A 13,440-nucleotide genomic window follows, 5' to 3' on the forward strand; every position below is an offset into this window, starting at 1 on the left:
CACTAGTCTTTTTCATGTTTAGGATGCTCATATGGATTTTGTATAGTGCAATGTACTGGAAGTACTTGACTGATCATATTGTAATCCAGAACTAGAAGTAATTTGTTGAATTGTCTGCTAGTTTTATTCGTAATAGTTGGATTGTCTGGCTTTATGTCCTTTTTTTTTGCACGCATCTAACAAATTAAAGTATGATTTTTTGGGACCGAGTGTTGGCCGGTTAAGAACTCACATATCCAGAAGATGAAAGTAGCAGAGATGAGGATGTTGAGGTGGATGTGCGGGATGGATAAGATTAGGAATGAAGAAATTCGAGAGAAGGTGGGCGTGGCTCCCATGGAGGACAAGATGCGGGAAGCAAGACTGAGATGGTTCAGGCACATTCAGAGGAGGAGCACTGATGCACCAGTGAGGAGGTATGAACGACTAGCTGTGGTGGGCACGAGGAGAGGTAGAGGAAGACCTAAGAAGTATTGGGGAGAGGTGATTAGGCAGGACATGACGCGCCTTAGGATTACTAAGGACATGACCCTTGACATGGAATTGTGGAGGTCGAGCATTAAGGTTGTAGTTTAGGGAAAGTTGTGAAAATTTCTACAGAGCACTAGGGTGAGACTAGCCAGTTAGGAGTTAGTCTTAGGATGCTACTGGTCAGTTACTGATGCAGGGCTTTATATGCTGGATAGTATTATATCTTCCATCATGTTCGTATTTCCTATATTTCTTATATTGCTGTTATCTTGTTATTTTATGTTATTTTATGCTTATGTATATTATGTTATTTTATTATGCGCCTATTGATAGTACTAATATATAGTCTCTCTTGTTGCTTTCTTGAGCCGAGGGTCTCCTGGAAACAACCTCTCTGCCCCTCGGGGTAGGGGTAAGGTCTGCGTACATATTACCCTCCCCAGACCCCACTTGTGGGATTATACTGGGCCGTTATTGTAATTTTACAATCTGAATTTCTTGTGAAGAACGAATGTTACTGAAAGTTTGATTTATTCATACGTGTATGAGTAGTCTTGAATATGAACTAGATAGGAACTTGGAAGAAGACTCTTCAATTCAAAATATTGTTAGATCTTAGATGATATTAAAAATTTGGTATCGATTTGAAACTGTTTTGTATTGATTGAATGATTGTTCAAAACCGTTTTAGCCAATAAACTGCCCGATAATCACCAGATAATCGTTAGTTCGATACAATTCCACCCGTTGTCTTTATTGGGCGGTTAACGTATTACTACATTTATAATTCTATAACCGATAAGCCGAACCGTCCGCCTAATAACCACCCCTATAATAATTTCTAATATTATAAGTCTCCTTATTAGTACCAAAAATAAATTTTAATGAAACTTTGATGTCTTCTCTACGAATCTAGAAGTCTTGTCATTTAAATACTGTTTGATTTGCTAGTACTATTATTAACTTTTAATAATTATTTTTTAAAAAAATATTCGACCAACCAAGCACAATAAAAAAAATCATTTCAAAAATTTTCGTCACACCAAAGGGTAAAACCTGGTGCAAAAAAGATATTAGTGTAAAACCAGAAAATGGAAATTCTTAAAAAAAATGGTGACAGGTGGAAGTCATTAAGTGGTAAGAACTACCAGCTAAGTTATACTGCGAAGGAGCAAACAAATCCTCCTTAAACCCTCTTCTCCAAATTCCAAAAACCTTCCTTTTCCGTTCTGTCTCCGCTCTTCTTGATCGTAGATGGCTTTAGGGCGATATCACACGCTTCGAAACATCTATCAAACACTTGAAATTCGAGACTTTTCTACCTTGTAAGTAGCTTAATTATAATTTCAGGCATTTTTTATTCTGTATTCTCAAATTCGAGTAATGCGTATATAATTTTTTCTCCAAAGACTGGTAATTTATCTGCATACGATATCGAGTTTATCAGCAATAAGACAGCTATCCTTTTTTCCATTATCTTGTTTGATGCTTTTTTTTTTAAAACTTTTTTTTAAGATTAATAGCGTGTTTGGCCAAGCTTCTAGAATCAGCTTAGAAGTGCTTTTCTTAAAATTATTTTTCAAAAAAGTACTTTTGGTGAGAATCATTTTGTGTTTGGCTAATTGATTTGAAAAGTACTTTTGAGCATTAATTAGTGTTTGGCCAAACTTTTGAAAAATGCTTCTAAAGCACAAGCAGTTTTTGAGAAGAGAAATGCTTTTCAAAAACTGTTCTCCTCAAAAGCACTTTTTTTTCATCTAAAAGCTTGGCCAAACACCTCAAATTTTGGCCAAAAGTGAAGCACTTTTGGACCCCAAAAAAACTTGGCCAAACAGGCTATAATTGTGTCTCTTTGTTTCAAGTCTGACTCTTTTTCTGATAATGCAGGCTAACCAGCTCAAGAAGCTATTCAAAATCTATTGCAGATGGTATGTATATGCATATAACGCTAATACGTGCTGATGTTCTATTTCTCAAATGGGGTTGTTGAAATTTACTTCATTTTGGTTGTGTCTAGAAGCTGATGGAATGATATAAGTGGAATAGGCGAATGAATTGTACCTTATATTGTTTTTAGGGAAACGATCCAAATTTGCCCCTGTGCTGTCCAAAATTGCTCAATCCTCTGTTACACCTTTGGTCATTTCATAACCTTGCCATTAGCAAATCTTCTCATATTTGCCCTTGCCATTACCGGAACTTCAGCATGAAATAGGTGGACTCCAGGTGTCCATAAACCTCCAGAAAAAGGGTCCATTTTTACCCTCAATGGTTGACTATGGTTTAAACTAACCGTCAGGTTGGAGCTCCATTAGTGGTCAAGAGCAAAAAGCGAGACTTTTTCATGACAGTGAGCGTATAGTAGACCAAAAAATTAACGGAGGGTAACATTGCTGTAATTTGGAGAATACAGGAGTAAATTTGATCATTTCCCCTTGTATTAAGAGTGTCGTGTTCACTTAATGGGATTGGCTACACTGTGATATGCTCTATTAAACTGGTGTACGTATAGCTTAATTGCATTCATGTTGGAATAAATATGTTGTTTTCTGACTATCCCATTTACAATTTCTGCTGTCCTTTTTGCGTTTCAATCATTTAGTTCTTATTAGGGATAACTCTATCTGTAATGGAATGAATCGTCTTTTCCTGTAATAAGATACAAAGTGCTGGAGCAATTCCTCTTGCTTATATAAATGGCCGGACTTCCATCAATGGAATAATAGATCTACGGCAAAGACCTGTTCACTTGGTGAAAGACTACTTACTCTAAATCCACTAATTTCTTTCTTCATTTTCTTTCCTTTTTTCTTTTTGTTGACCTTTCTCCCTTTTAAAATTTGAATTCTGAGCTATTATTGGAAAGAGGACCTTTCTTACTTAAACTGTCTACTCCTGTGGTCAGTTCCACATCTCACATTGAGGAACATATCATCCTGCGTACATAAGGACCACGGAGGTATTCCCCGGACATTTGGAGATAAACCAATGCTCCATTCCACTACGGTAAGTTATACTTAAAACAAATATCAAAATTGTGTCAGGAGCCCTTTTTTTTTTCTTTTTCTTTTTGTAATTCTTATTTTGTGAGCATTTTATCTAAGTTTTAACTTGCTGAGTATCTATCAGCTGTCTCAAGTCGTTTCAGCACCTTGTGTTTGATAGAACGTATTGAAAGTCAAGAGAATCATTAGGAATATTTTGTTGAATGATAGCTTTGATTACTCCCATCACCTTCACTTTCCATGTAGATGCAGGAGCCAATAAGCAATGGTTACATGCGATCAGTTACAACGCAAGCAAAAGCTCCAGCCCAAGCACGACAAATGGTAACAAAACCTTTTAATGGAGACACTGCTAATGATGGATGAATATGCATCGTTTCATTTTGGTTGTCACTTGTTAGTATATAACACATTAATCTGTTACAGCTTTTAGAATTAAGTTGGATAAGCGTTTAAGTTTTTTATTTTTTCCATCTATAGGGAGCAGTCAAAGTGTCTATGGTGAGTCCTGGAATCGTGTATGATCCTTATGCCCCTCGTGAAAGAATCCCATTCTGGAAGAGGTATGAAGACTTTTTGTAAAATTGGCTATAACTGCTCTCTCTTCTGATTAACATCTAAATATAAGAGAATACTCTCTGGAATCTGTTTTTGTGTATATCTAACAGAGAGAAAAATATTATGGTATTTAGGTAACTTTTGGTGTGGCAATCTGGGACCGCCCAATTCTTTTTATTATTTTTTTGATAAATGGGAACCGTCAAATTCTTGTTCTAGTTAATGGCATTGATTAGGACAGGATGGAACTTATATGCTCACAAGAGAAGGTGTCATAAGTAAAAAAGTATAATGTGGAGGAAAAGTGGGGTAAGCTAAATATGGACAACAAGCATCATGGTGCACAGAAGAGGTAGTAAGTTCTAATGGGGTTGGTGTATCAAAACATATAAGAAAACCAATGGACTATTTTATTAGCAATATTCTAGTTCAAAATAGAAATAAATACTTCGTGCTGTAAAATATAGAAGTGTTCAAAATTTGTACTTTTGGATGAAAGTAAATTTTGTTTTTAATATGTATGACATGCTGGACTTGTTAGAATCTTTGAACCTGTAATGTAAACAAGTCCTGCTTTTTGTACTTGCTGCAGTACTGTCTTGGTCTGTTATCACTTATCAATAAATACCTTATCAAAAAAGAAAAATGTTTAGTTCAAAGTGGGGAATGGCAGAAGAGTTCACCTTGGCTTCATCTGTTCATCAGATCCTTACAGCCATATATCTAGGCCTGTGTAAACCAACTTATGTACTCCCTGCACTTAGTGCTGATTGTACTATTAACAAATTCTTGCATTCAATCATCCAATTAATCAACTGAACCTCCAATCCCAAATTAGTTGGGGTTGGCTATACAACTCCTCTATATCCATTTTGCTCTATGCGGACAAAATTCTAACATTACTTACCAAAGAAAGAAAAGGATCATTATTCTTTTAGTTGTGCTTAGTTCAGTTTTCATAGACCACTATCCTTAATTCATCATGAAGGGATGACGACAACACCATCTTTCTAGACCAAACTAATTATACATAAAATTAAAAGTGATTAATGTGATCGTGCAAAACTATCTTTGTTCAACTTTTGTAATGTTGATGTCAGGTATTTCACTAGAAGTGGTTGGAAAAGGACAAAGGAGGAACTTAGTTCAGAGGTAATTATTTGTGTATCTGACCATTATCTATGTACACCCTTTTGTGTATCTGCTGCTTCACCAAAAGAAATTGTTTCAAGATCTGCTATTCTAAAATTTCTTTCCCTTGTAGCATATTCCTTTACCTAGACTCTGAGTGGTTAAAAACTTTTATTGAGATTATATAAGGGTGAGTACGCACAAAGTTCTGATTGCATGTCCTTTATCCTTATTGTGATTAGTTTTTTACGCATCAAATTTGTCTTTTCAGCTCAAAAGTGCATATGCCATTGCTAAATTACGAAAAGGTGGATATTCAAAACAAAAGTTCTATGCTGAAGCAGTTGGCATATACAAAGAGGTGTGCTTTTTTCATAATTGTAGACTTTTGAGTGATCATCAATCTCTGGTTTCTGTGTATTTGTTACATATTTTATGTTCAGCATTTGACTCGTGTGTATTTCTGCCTTTTCCCTTTTAGATAAATACGCAAATGGCAAACGGAGGAAAGACACCTTTGAGAAAATTAGTCACAGAGCATATGTACTCTGTAGGTTCTTTTACCTGGTATTTTTATTCTGAATTCTTACAGAGCCTTCATCTTACTGCTTAACCTGTTCATTTGGATGAAATGTCGAGATTATGCTATTGACATGGGGTTAGGAACTGTTTGTGTGAGTGGATCTTGGACCACTTTGATTTTTATACATAGTTGGCGGTCGAGGTGGCGCAGTGTTATCTATGTCTGTCATAGGCCATTAGTTAATTCCTTCTTTCTGACTAAAAATAAAAACTAGTTTGTTTGACATATTTCTTCCTTTGATCTTACAAGACAGGCTCTCAAGAATGAGATCAAGCAACGAGAATCAGTATGGCCTACTGTCTACTGGGAACTAATTGAACCAATTGTAAAAGTGCGAACTCTGCGAGCTCGATTGGCAAGTACCAAACCTTTACCATGCTTAAGCTTGTAACTGCCTTGATTTGCATGTGTAGGGAACCTTATATAACTACCAGGACACTAGGTGGAGTTCAAGATGATTCCTTTTTCATGTGATAGATATGAATTATGATCTACATTTTTGGTCTCTTCTTATTTGGTTTGTCAGGAGCAAAGCCTTTTCTGCTGGCCCTTTATAAATTCTTGTCCTTGGGTTCTGATGGCCACTTCTATCATGTGATAGATATGATCTACTTTTTTTGGCCTCTCTGATTTGGTTTTTCAGGAGCAAGCCTTTTTTGCTGACCCTTCATAAGTTCTCTTGCTGGGTTGGTTTTGGTAATCGTCTTTCTTGGAGAAACCATATTCAATGGGGTTGATAACAAAACCCATCAGGGTTTAAATTTTAAAATAAGTGTACTACAGCTTTTGATAATGTTATTAGCTTTTGTGCCTGTGATATTGCCTATGTCTTAACTTAAGATGAGGTTACCATGTGATTGATTGGGATAGAGTTCTAGTTTAACTGGGATGATAAAGATTAATGCCTTAGAGGGTATTTGGATATTGGAAGTTTTTGAGTTGCTTTTCTACTCAGTTTTCGATATCATATATTTGTCTTGGATTTCTTCTTACCCTTTTTAGACAAAGCCAAACTGTAGAGAGCTCACAAAAGATTATGTGAACTGAAAGCTCTTTACTTTCTGCTGTTAAATTGTTTACCCTTCTCCTCCGCTCAAATCTTTTTCCCAAAAAATTGAGAAATATAACATCAAATGGAACCTCTATTATGTAACAAGGAAAAAAAGAGAAAAATTCACTGTCCTTTAGATTTTCTCTCTGCCAAGTGATTATTCATGTGAAAGTCTGGTCCTTGAACTTTTACCCCCTCTCAGTTTTGCAATGATAGAACTCTGTAGCCGCTTCTTTTGCAGATTGGTGTTGATAAAAATGATCTGAATAAGGCGTTCATACAGCTTACACTTGAGTTTCTGTCTAAGCAGGTAAACTAGCCAGTAAATCGATTTTTTTTGGACTGTTCTGAGGTCATTTTGTGCTGATGCCTGCTCCCGTCGATGGTGTTGTAGTTGTTTCAACTTTTCTGCATCTCATGATTGTAGTAATGCTTGATTCGGTTGTAACACTTGACATCCAAACCTGTTGATATGACCCGGCGGGCAATGTTTGTTCATTGCTAATTACTAATCAACATGGCAATCAAAGACATCCATTTTATAGAGAATTACTCGGAACAGAAAAAAAGACAATCAAAAGATAATGTCACCATTCTGATCGTAACTTGAGAAAAGAATGAAGGGAATAGGTGCTGTCTGGTGTTCTCCTATCCCTAGTACCTAAAACAGGCCCCGTGTACACAATCTTAAACTTGAACCATGTCATGGCAGTAGGCAGTGAGTTGACCTAATTGCTTTTTTGTTTTGATAGACTACTTTAGCTCATGAAAATTTCCTGCTTGCAAGGAAAGAAAGAAGAGTATTGAAAGATCAGTTTCTAGTTTCAAGCTGCTTATTCATGAACCAGGTGGCCTCTATACCCAAAAGAGATGCACTAACTGGACTGTGCTTGCAAATGACAATGACTTTGAGTTAATGACAAACTTGCTTCTTTGTCTGTAAAAGGACTTAAATTAATTGATTTTTGCAGATTTATTCACTAGTGTTTTGAAAATTATGTTTATGCTTTGGTCACGTTGCATAATAAAGAAAAGTTAGGATAAATTAATTTTGTGGTTGTTAAATAAGCCTCAAAAAGAGAGAGTTCTGTAGGCATCATATCAGCATTATTTTGCTACCTTGAAACTAAGAGATCCTGCTGCAACTTATGGATAAGAAAAGGAATAAAACCTTATCTTGCTACCTTTAAACTAATAGATCCTTCTTCCACTTATGGATAAGAAAAGGAATAAACTTTGAGGGTCTGAGGAAGAGATTTTGTTGTCCTTGTCAGGAGTTGAAAAATAATAGCAGTGAAGAGGCCATGTTGAAAACAATGAAGACAAGAATAGTAACAACAACAAAATAACAGGGCAATAAGAAAACCGACATAAGGGAAACAACTGGTAGTAATAAAAATTGAAGGCTAAGATAATACGAGAATGATAATAATCATACACATGATATGAGAAAGACGGAACATATATGGTAATTCTAAACTCGACTACCTACTAACTTTCTACCATAATCCTCGACCTCCACATTCTCCTATCTAAGATCATGTCCTCGGTAAGATGGAAATGTGCCATATCCTGTCTAATTACTTCTCCCTAGTACTTTTTCGGCCTACCTCTGTCTCTCTTTAGACCCACAATAGCCAACCTCTTACACCATCTCCACATCACATGCCCGAACCGTCTCAACCTCGCTTCCCTCATCTTGTCAACCATGGAGGTCACTCCTACATGGTCCCAAATAACTCCGTTCCTAATCTTATCTGCGCTATACAACATAGCTGGTCTAAAAACAACTCTATAGAACTTACTTTTAAGTCTTGATGGCACCTTCTTGTCACACACAACACCAGATGCGAGCTTCCATTTCATACACCCCACTCCAATACGATGTGTGACATCGTCGTTAATCTCCCCGTTTCCTTGGATTATTGACCCCAGAAACTTGAAACTTCCTCGCTTGGGGATGACTTGTGTACCAATCCTCACTTCCTGATCCGCCTCATGAGATTCGTCACTGAACTTGCGCTCGAAGTACTCCGTCTTGGTCCTGCTCAACCTGAAACCTTTAAACTCTAAGATCTGTCTCCAAATTGTTTTAAGGTCCTTTAGAAAATTTAAGGACCTTTATCAAAATTTATATATTAACTTTTCAATGAATGTGATAGGACTCTCTGTGTGAATCAAGTAACTAGATTATATCTGTGCTTTTGGTGGAGTAAGCTGGCTAAGCGCTGATGTCCTTGATTTTAAACATCATATCACCTGAGAAAAATCAGTCTGTAGAAAATGAAATAATTGCAGAAATAATTGGAGAATAGCCTCTCTCATGTTTTAACATTTAGTTTCCAAGAGTGCATCAGGTTTTACTTTTCATATTGAAAATTTAAAAGACCAACACGTCTATTGTTTTTATGCAGTCTAGGGTATTAGAAATGACTGTCCTGGGTTGATATTAAGCTATTATTGCAGAAGTTTGAGGCATATGACGGGAAAGGAGCTGTTGTCTCTGGAGATAGAAATAAGGAGGTATGTGATAGAGAGTCTGTATAATGCATTCTCGCAAAATGCCAATTTCATTAACTGAATTAGCATCCTACATCACTGTGAAGAAAGTCACTTTTCTACACTCCAAAATTGGTGAATGCTGAATAGTGGTTATCTAGACTAGAACCCTAGATAATGGCTTCCTATCTTACAAATATCTATCTGGGATATTAAGATATGGATTGTGGGATGCCAGAAGCATTACCTTTCAAGCCTCTTAAAACTTTAAATTTTTTTAAAAAAAGAAGAAGCATTCCTGGTTGCATCTGGTAAAGGGCTGCTAAGTTAACCGCAGATATTAGTGACAATGAGACCTACAAGGTCTAAATAATTTGATATTTTCCTGCTGAAATTACAGGTTTCCACCATCATAGTATGTTAGTGAAGCATTTTGGTAGCATGTACAACCATCTGACTACCTAGTACCTACTCAATAGTAGTAGGAAGCACTATATTCTCATATTTGTTTTTTTTTTTCCGATCCAGGTCTTGGTACGTGATATATGGGTTTTTGAGAAGTCTCTCTTCCACCCTGGAGCATACTGGCGTCTATGTGGACGAATCAAAGTTTAGATAGACTGTTGTGAAGAGGAAATGGTTTTCTTCAACTTTGTAAGATGCTAGAATTTGTAACTTATTAAACCCTTAGACATACATGTCTTTGGTTTCTCTCGAGCTAATTATTTGGGGACTTCCACTTGGGTTGAAGAGTACTTTTATGTCTCTTTATTCTGTAGTCCATTCAGAAAATTTTCCTTTAGACTTGTGTAGCTACCATTTTATGACTCAATAAGCAGGTGCAAGTCCTGCATAATTGTTCTTAAAGGAACACCTATAAAGATGTATTTTGGTTTTCTGGAATTGTTTTAAAGAGTTGTCAGTGTGATTTAAGGGAAAGTCTTTCCTTTGACTTGGTGAAAATTGTGCAAGGAGAAGCATATTCACTTGCTTTCATCGCTTGGTAAATGGTAATCCATTTTGTTTGGTTTCGTTCTCTTCATGTGCTCCTCTGATCAATTAGTATTTGGTGTTCCAAAGTAAGTGCTTAGTTGAAGCTGCACAACTACTTTAATCCTATTTATTAGTTTACCTTGTTCAATTGGCTTCATGTTCTCAAGCTGAAATTGACAATCAGAGCCACTTCTTTGGTAATCATTTGTAAGAAACTCAAGTTGAGAAAGAGGGAAGGAATAAAACCTTGATGCCCTATAAGCATTAGCTTTATGGAGGGGAAATAAGATGCTATCTGGCTTTGCCTTTGTTTTTGCTCCCAAGAAAAGAAAAGGAACATTGCTTGCAACTGTTGCTTGTCTTTGGCAGAAAGAATCTAATGGCTACAGCAGTCTAAAAGCCTACATTATTTTTTCAATTTCCTTTCTTAAAACAGACCAAGAAATGGACAAAAGAGAAAACAAGATCCAGCTCCTTGGCATATTCAATGAATTCTTGTGTTATATCATGTCTTTTGGATGCCCTGTGTGCTACAGTTTATCCATCTGTAGATGGCTATTCAACTTGTTCAAAGATACTACTGCAGGTCATGTTAACATGATCACGAGTTTGGACTATTCTTGGCGCAATGGCTTCCTTATTATCAATAGGCTCTTCGAATTTGTTGTGCAGAGCCTTGCTGCTGAAGCTATCAAACCTGTGACTTTGGGTGACTCCATGAATTACAGTTTGGTCAAAACGAGCCAATCTCGAGCTAAGCCAGGTAACAGGAATAGCTCAAGCAATGAACAGATTCTGCATTCTGAAGATTCGACTTCTGATGTACTTCCCAAGTTGGAAGAAACTGCAGTTGAAGATGATTCAGTCCTAAAAAATGGAGAAAATGATCTTTCTCAGCTAACCAATGAAGAGAATGAAGGTGACGTGATTGTTGAGGAAGAAGCCCCTAGACCATCAATGGAAACTCAAAATAAAGCTCCAAAGAAAATGGTTAGCATAAATGATAATGTGGAGGAGATTTATTTTAGTAAGAAGAAGAAGATGAAGAAAAAGAAATCAACAGAGAACGTGCCTTCCATCAAAGAACAAGAAAAAGAAGAGCCAAAACCATTGAAATCAATTCTCAAGGTGGGCTCGAATATAAATGATAATTGGGATCAGAATAAGTAAATCATAGGTGAAACAAATATTATTAAATGAAAAGAGAAAGATTTCCTATTGTTTTTAGGAAGATTGTTTCGTCTTTTAAGATAAAATCCTCCGATAGAGGAACCCTGTTGTAGGGATGGTATCAACGATGCCCATTTAGATAGATCGATTCAGACTACTTGGATGGTTACAAAAGTTAAAATTTAATAACTACAATATGTATGTTGAATATTGTCCATTGATCACAATTAAGATTTCTAATTCATTGTTGTTGGTATATAATCACTAAACATACAAATTTGAAATGACGTCCTTGACAATTAAATGTATGAAATGTAGCATTTGTTGGAACATATATGAATGTCACAAAAAAAAAAAAAAAAAAGAGAAGAAAAAATTCCTTGGCATCCAAATATATCCACTTGTAGCATTTTCGTTAGAAAGATAACTTTTCACATTTGATATTTTACACCTAATGAAATTTGACTAATCTTTTTAGAAAGGGATCTTACAGTTAGTTACCGTGACAATTTAAGATTGTTATGAAATGTACTTATTTTACCAACTCCTCAAGTTAGATAAACTTAGATAATCGTCAAAGAAATATTAGACACTCATTCTAAGATCTTTTTTACAAACACAATCTCAAATGAGCCATAAACATCGGTTAGTAATTTCAGAAAAAGAATTATTGACCTCATATTTTACAATAGCTAACTTCTTTATGTATATAGGCGTGAGGAGAAAACAAACCTCCATATGAAGGGGATATAAGGACGGAATTAAGTTATTTACTTTGGCAATTAAATGGAGGACAAGATGCAGGAAGCACGACTCAGTTGGTTATGGTCATGCGAGGAGGATGAACACAGACGCACCAGTGAGGAGGTGTGAGAGGTTGACATTGGAGGGCCTACGGAGAGGTAGAGGTAGGCCAAAGAAGAGGTGGGGTGAGGTGATTAGACAAGACATGACGTAGCTTCAGCTGAGCGAGGACAAGACCCTTGATAAGAAGATATGAAGGTCGATGATTAGGGTAGTAGAGTAGGTAGTCTAGAGTGTTCATAATAGTAGTATTGGCACGCAGTCTCACTTTCTGTTGGTAGTAGGTTTTTATGACTAACAGTTGTTTTCTTCATTGATGATCACCTTATTGTCTTGTTATTTTTATTCTGCTTTTATATGGCTTTTTGGTACTGTCTCTTCTTGTCTATATTTTCATTAATATGGTGCTTATGCTTTCTTGAGCAGAGGGTCTATTGGAAACAACCTCTCTATCCTCACAAGGTACGGGTAAGGTCTGCGTACAAACTACCCTCCCGAGACCCCATAGTGTGGGATATTACTGGGTATGTTGTTGTTGTTGTTGTTAATTAAATGGACTTTTACGTCATTAGATCAATTTAGCCAGTTATAGTATGTTACTCTTCCATTTTATTGTAAGTGAAATAACAAGATGTAATGATGGTGATTAGGGGTGGCAAAATGGTTAAAGAAAACAGTTAATTACCTATATTATCCATTAAAAAATGGTTGGATAATGAACTTTTTAAAAACGGGTCAAATATGGATAAGAACCATATTATCCATTTAGAAAATGGATAACCAATTGATAGTAATGTGTTTAACTTTTATATTTGTAAAACCTCAAATTGGGGTCTCCTCAAGTTTGGGAGACTAGTAATTCTCCCAAAAGTGATCATATTCATGAAGCCATGGATAATATGGTTACCCATATTATCCGTCGGTTAACCCGTTTTTTATCCGTATAAAATATGGATCGAATCGAATAATTTATCCGTTTTTCATTATTTGTTTTCGACCCGTTTCATATCCGACCCGCCTTTTTTGCCGCCCCTAATGGTGATATATGGTTTACAATCTATTTGTGTTGCACAATACTTTGGAAGAACCCACAAGAAAAATTTTCCTACTCCTTCAATACTCCAGTTTGTCATAAATATAGATAGTTTTTAACTAACTTGCCAGTTTCTTGATGT

General features: G+C 36.1%; 2 protein-coding genes across 4 annotated transcripts; both read left to right on the forward strand.

Annotated features, from left to right (window-relative positions):
* The first annotated feature begins 1,632 nt into the window (after positions 1 to 1,632).
* LOC104223794 (uncharacterized) lies at positions 1,633 to 10,201 on the forward strand. 3 transcript variants are annotated; one of them, XM_009775298.2, is made up of 13 exons: positions 1,633 to 1,796; positions 2,359 to 2,399; positions 3,131 to 3,223; positions 3,377 to 3,477; positions 3,723 to 3,800; positions 3,957 to 4,039; positions 5,135 to 5,186; positions 5,437 to 5,526; positions 5,647 to 5,715; positions 6,002 to 6,103; positions 7,041 to 7,109; positions 9,266 to 9,322; positions 9,827 to 10,201. In XM_009775298.2, exons 1-13 carry the CDS (start codon positions 1,726 to 1,728, stop codon positions 9,911 to 9,913), a joined length of 993 nt encoding a protein of 330 aa, XP_009773600.1. In that variant the 5' UTR covers positions 1,633 to 1,725; the 3' UTR covers positions 9,914 to 10,201. The 3 variants fall into 3 exon arrangements, 2 of the variants coding, with proteins under 2 accessions (XP_009773600.1, XP_009773601.1); XR_011405788.1 differs by having other exon boundaries at positions 1,650 to 1,796; positions 9,214 to 9,322; XM_009775299.2 differs by lacking the exon at positions 3,131 to 3,223 and having other exon boundaries at positions 1,650 to 1,796; positions 9,827 to 10,067.
* Positions 10,202 to 10,537: 336 nt separating this feature from the next.
* LOC104223793 (uncharacterized) lies at positions 10,538 to 11,722 on the forward strand. The gene has a single exon (XM_009775297.2). The coding sequence runs from the start codon at positions 10,580 to 10,582 to the stop codon at positions 11,459 to 11,461; it is 882 nt and encodes a 293-aa protein (XP_009773599.1). The 5' UTR covers positions 10,538 to 10,579; the 3' UTR covers positions 11,462 to 11,722.
* The last annotated feature ends 1,718 nt before the right edge of the window (positions 11,723 to 13,440 follow it).

This window comes from Nicotiana sylvestris, chromosome 1 (genome assembly GCF_000393655.2).
Source record: "Nicotiana sylvestris chromosome 1, ASM39365v2, whole genome shotgun sequence".
Lineage (NCBI taxonomy): Eukaryota > Viridiplantae > Streptophyta > Magnoliopsida > Solanales > Solanaceae > Nicotiana > Nicotiana sylvestris.

Excerpts from the sequence above, each read along its gene's own strand:
- LOC104223794 (XM_009775298.2), top strand. The coding sequence starts at position 1,726 with ATGGCTTTAGGGCGATATCACACGCTTCGAAACATCTATCAAACACTT. Across the intron at positions 3,224-3,376 it reads GGCAAAGACCTGTTCACTTG|TTCCACATCTCACATTGAGG; the intron begins GTGAAAGACTAC and ends TCCTGTGGTCAG. Across the intron at positions 5,527-5,646 it reads CAGTTGGCATATACAAAGAG|ATAAATACGCAAATGGCAAA; the intron begins GTGTGCTTTTTT and ends TTTCCCTTTTAG.
- LOC104223793 (XM_009775297.2), top strand. The coding sequence starts at position 10,580 with ATGCTATCTGGCTTTGCCTTTGTTTTTGCTCCCAAGAAAAGAAAAGGA.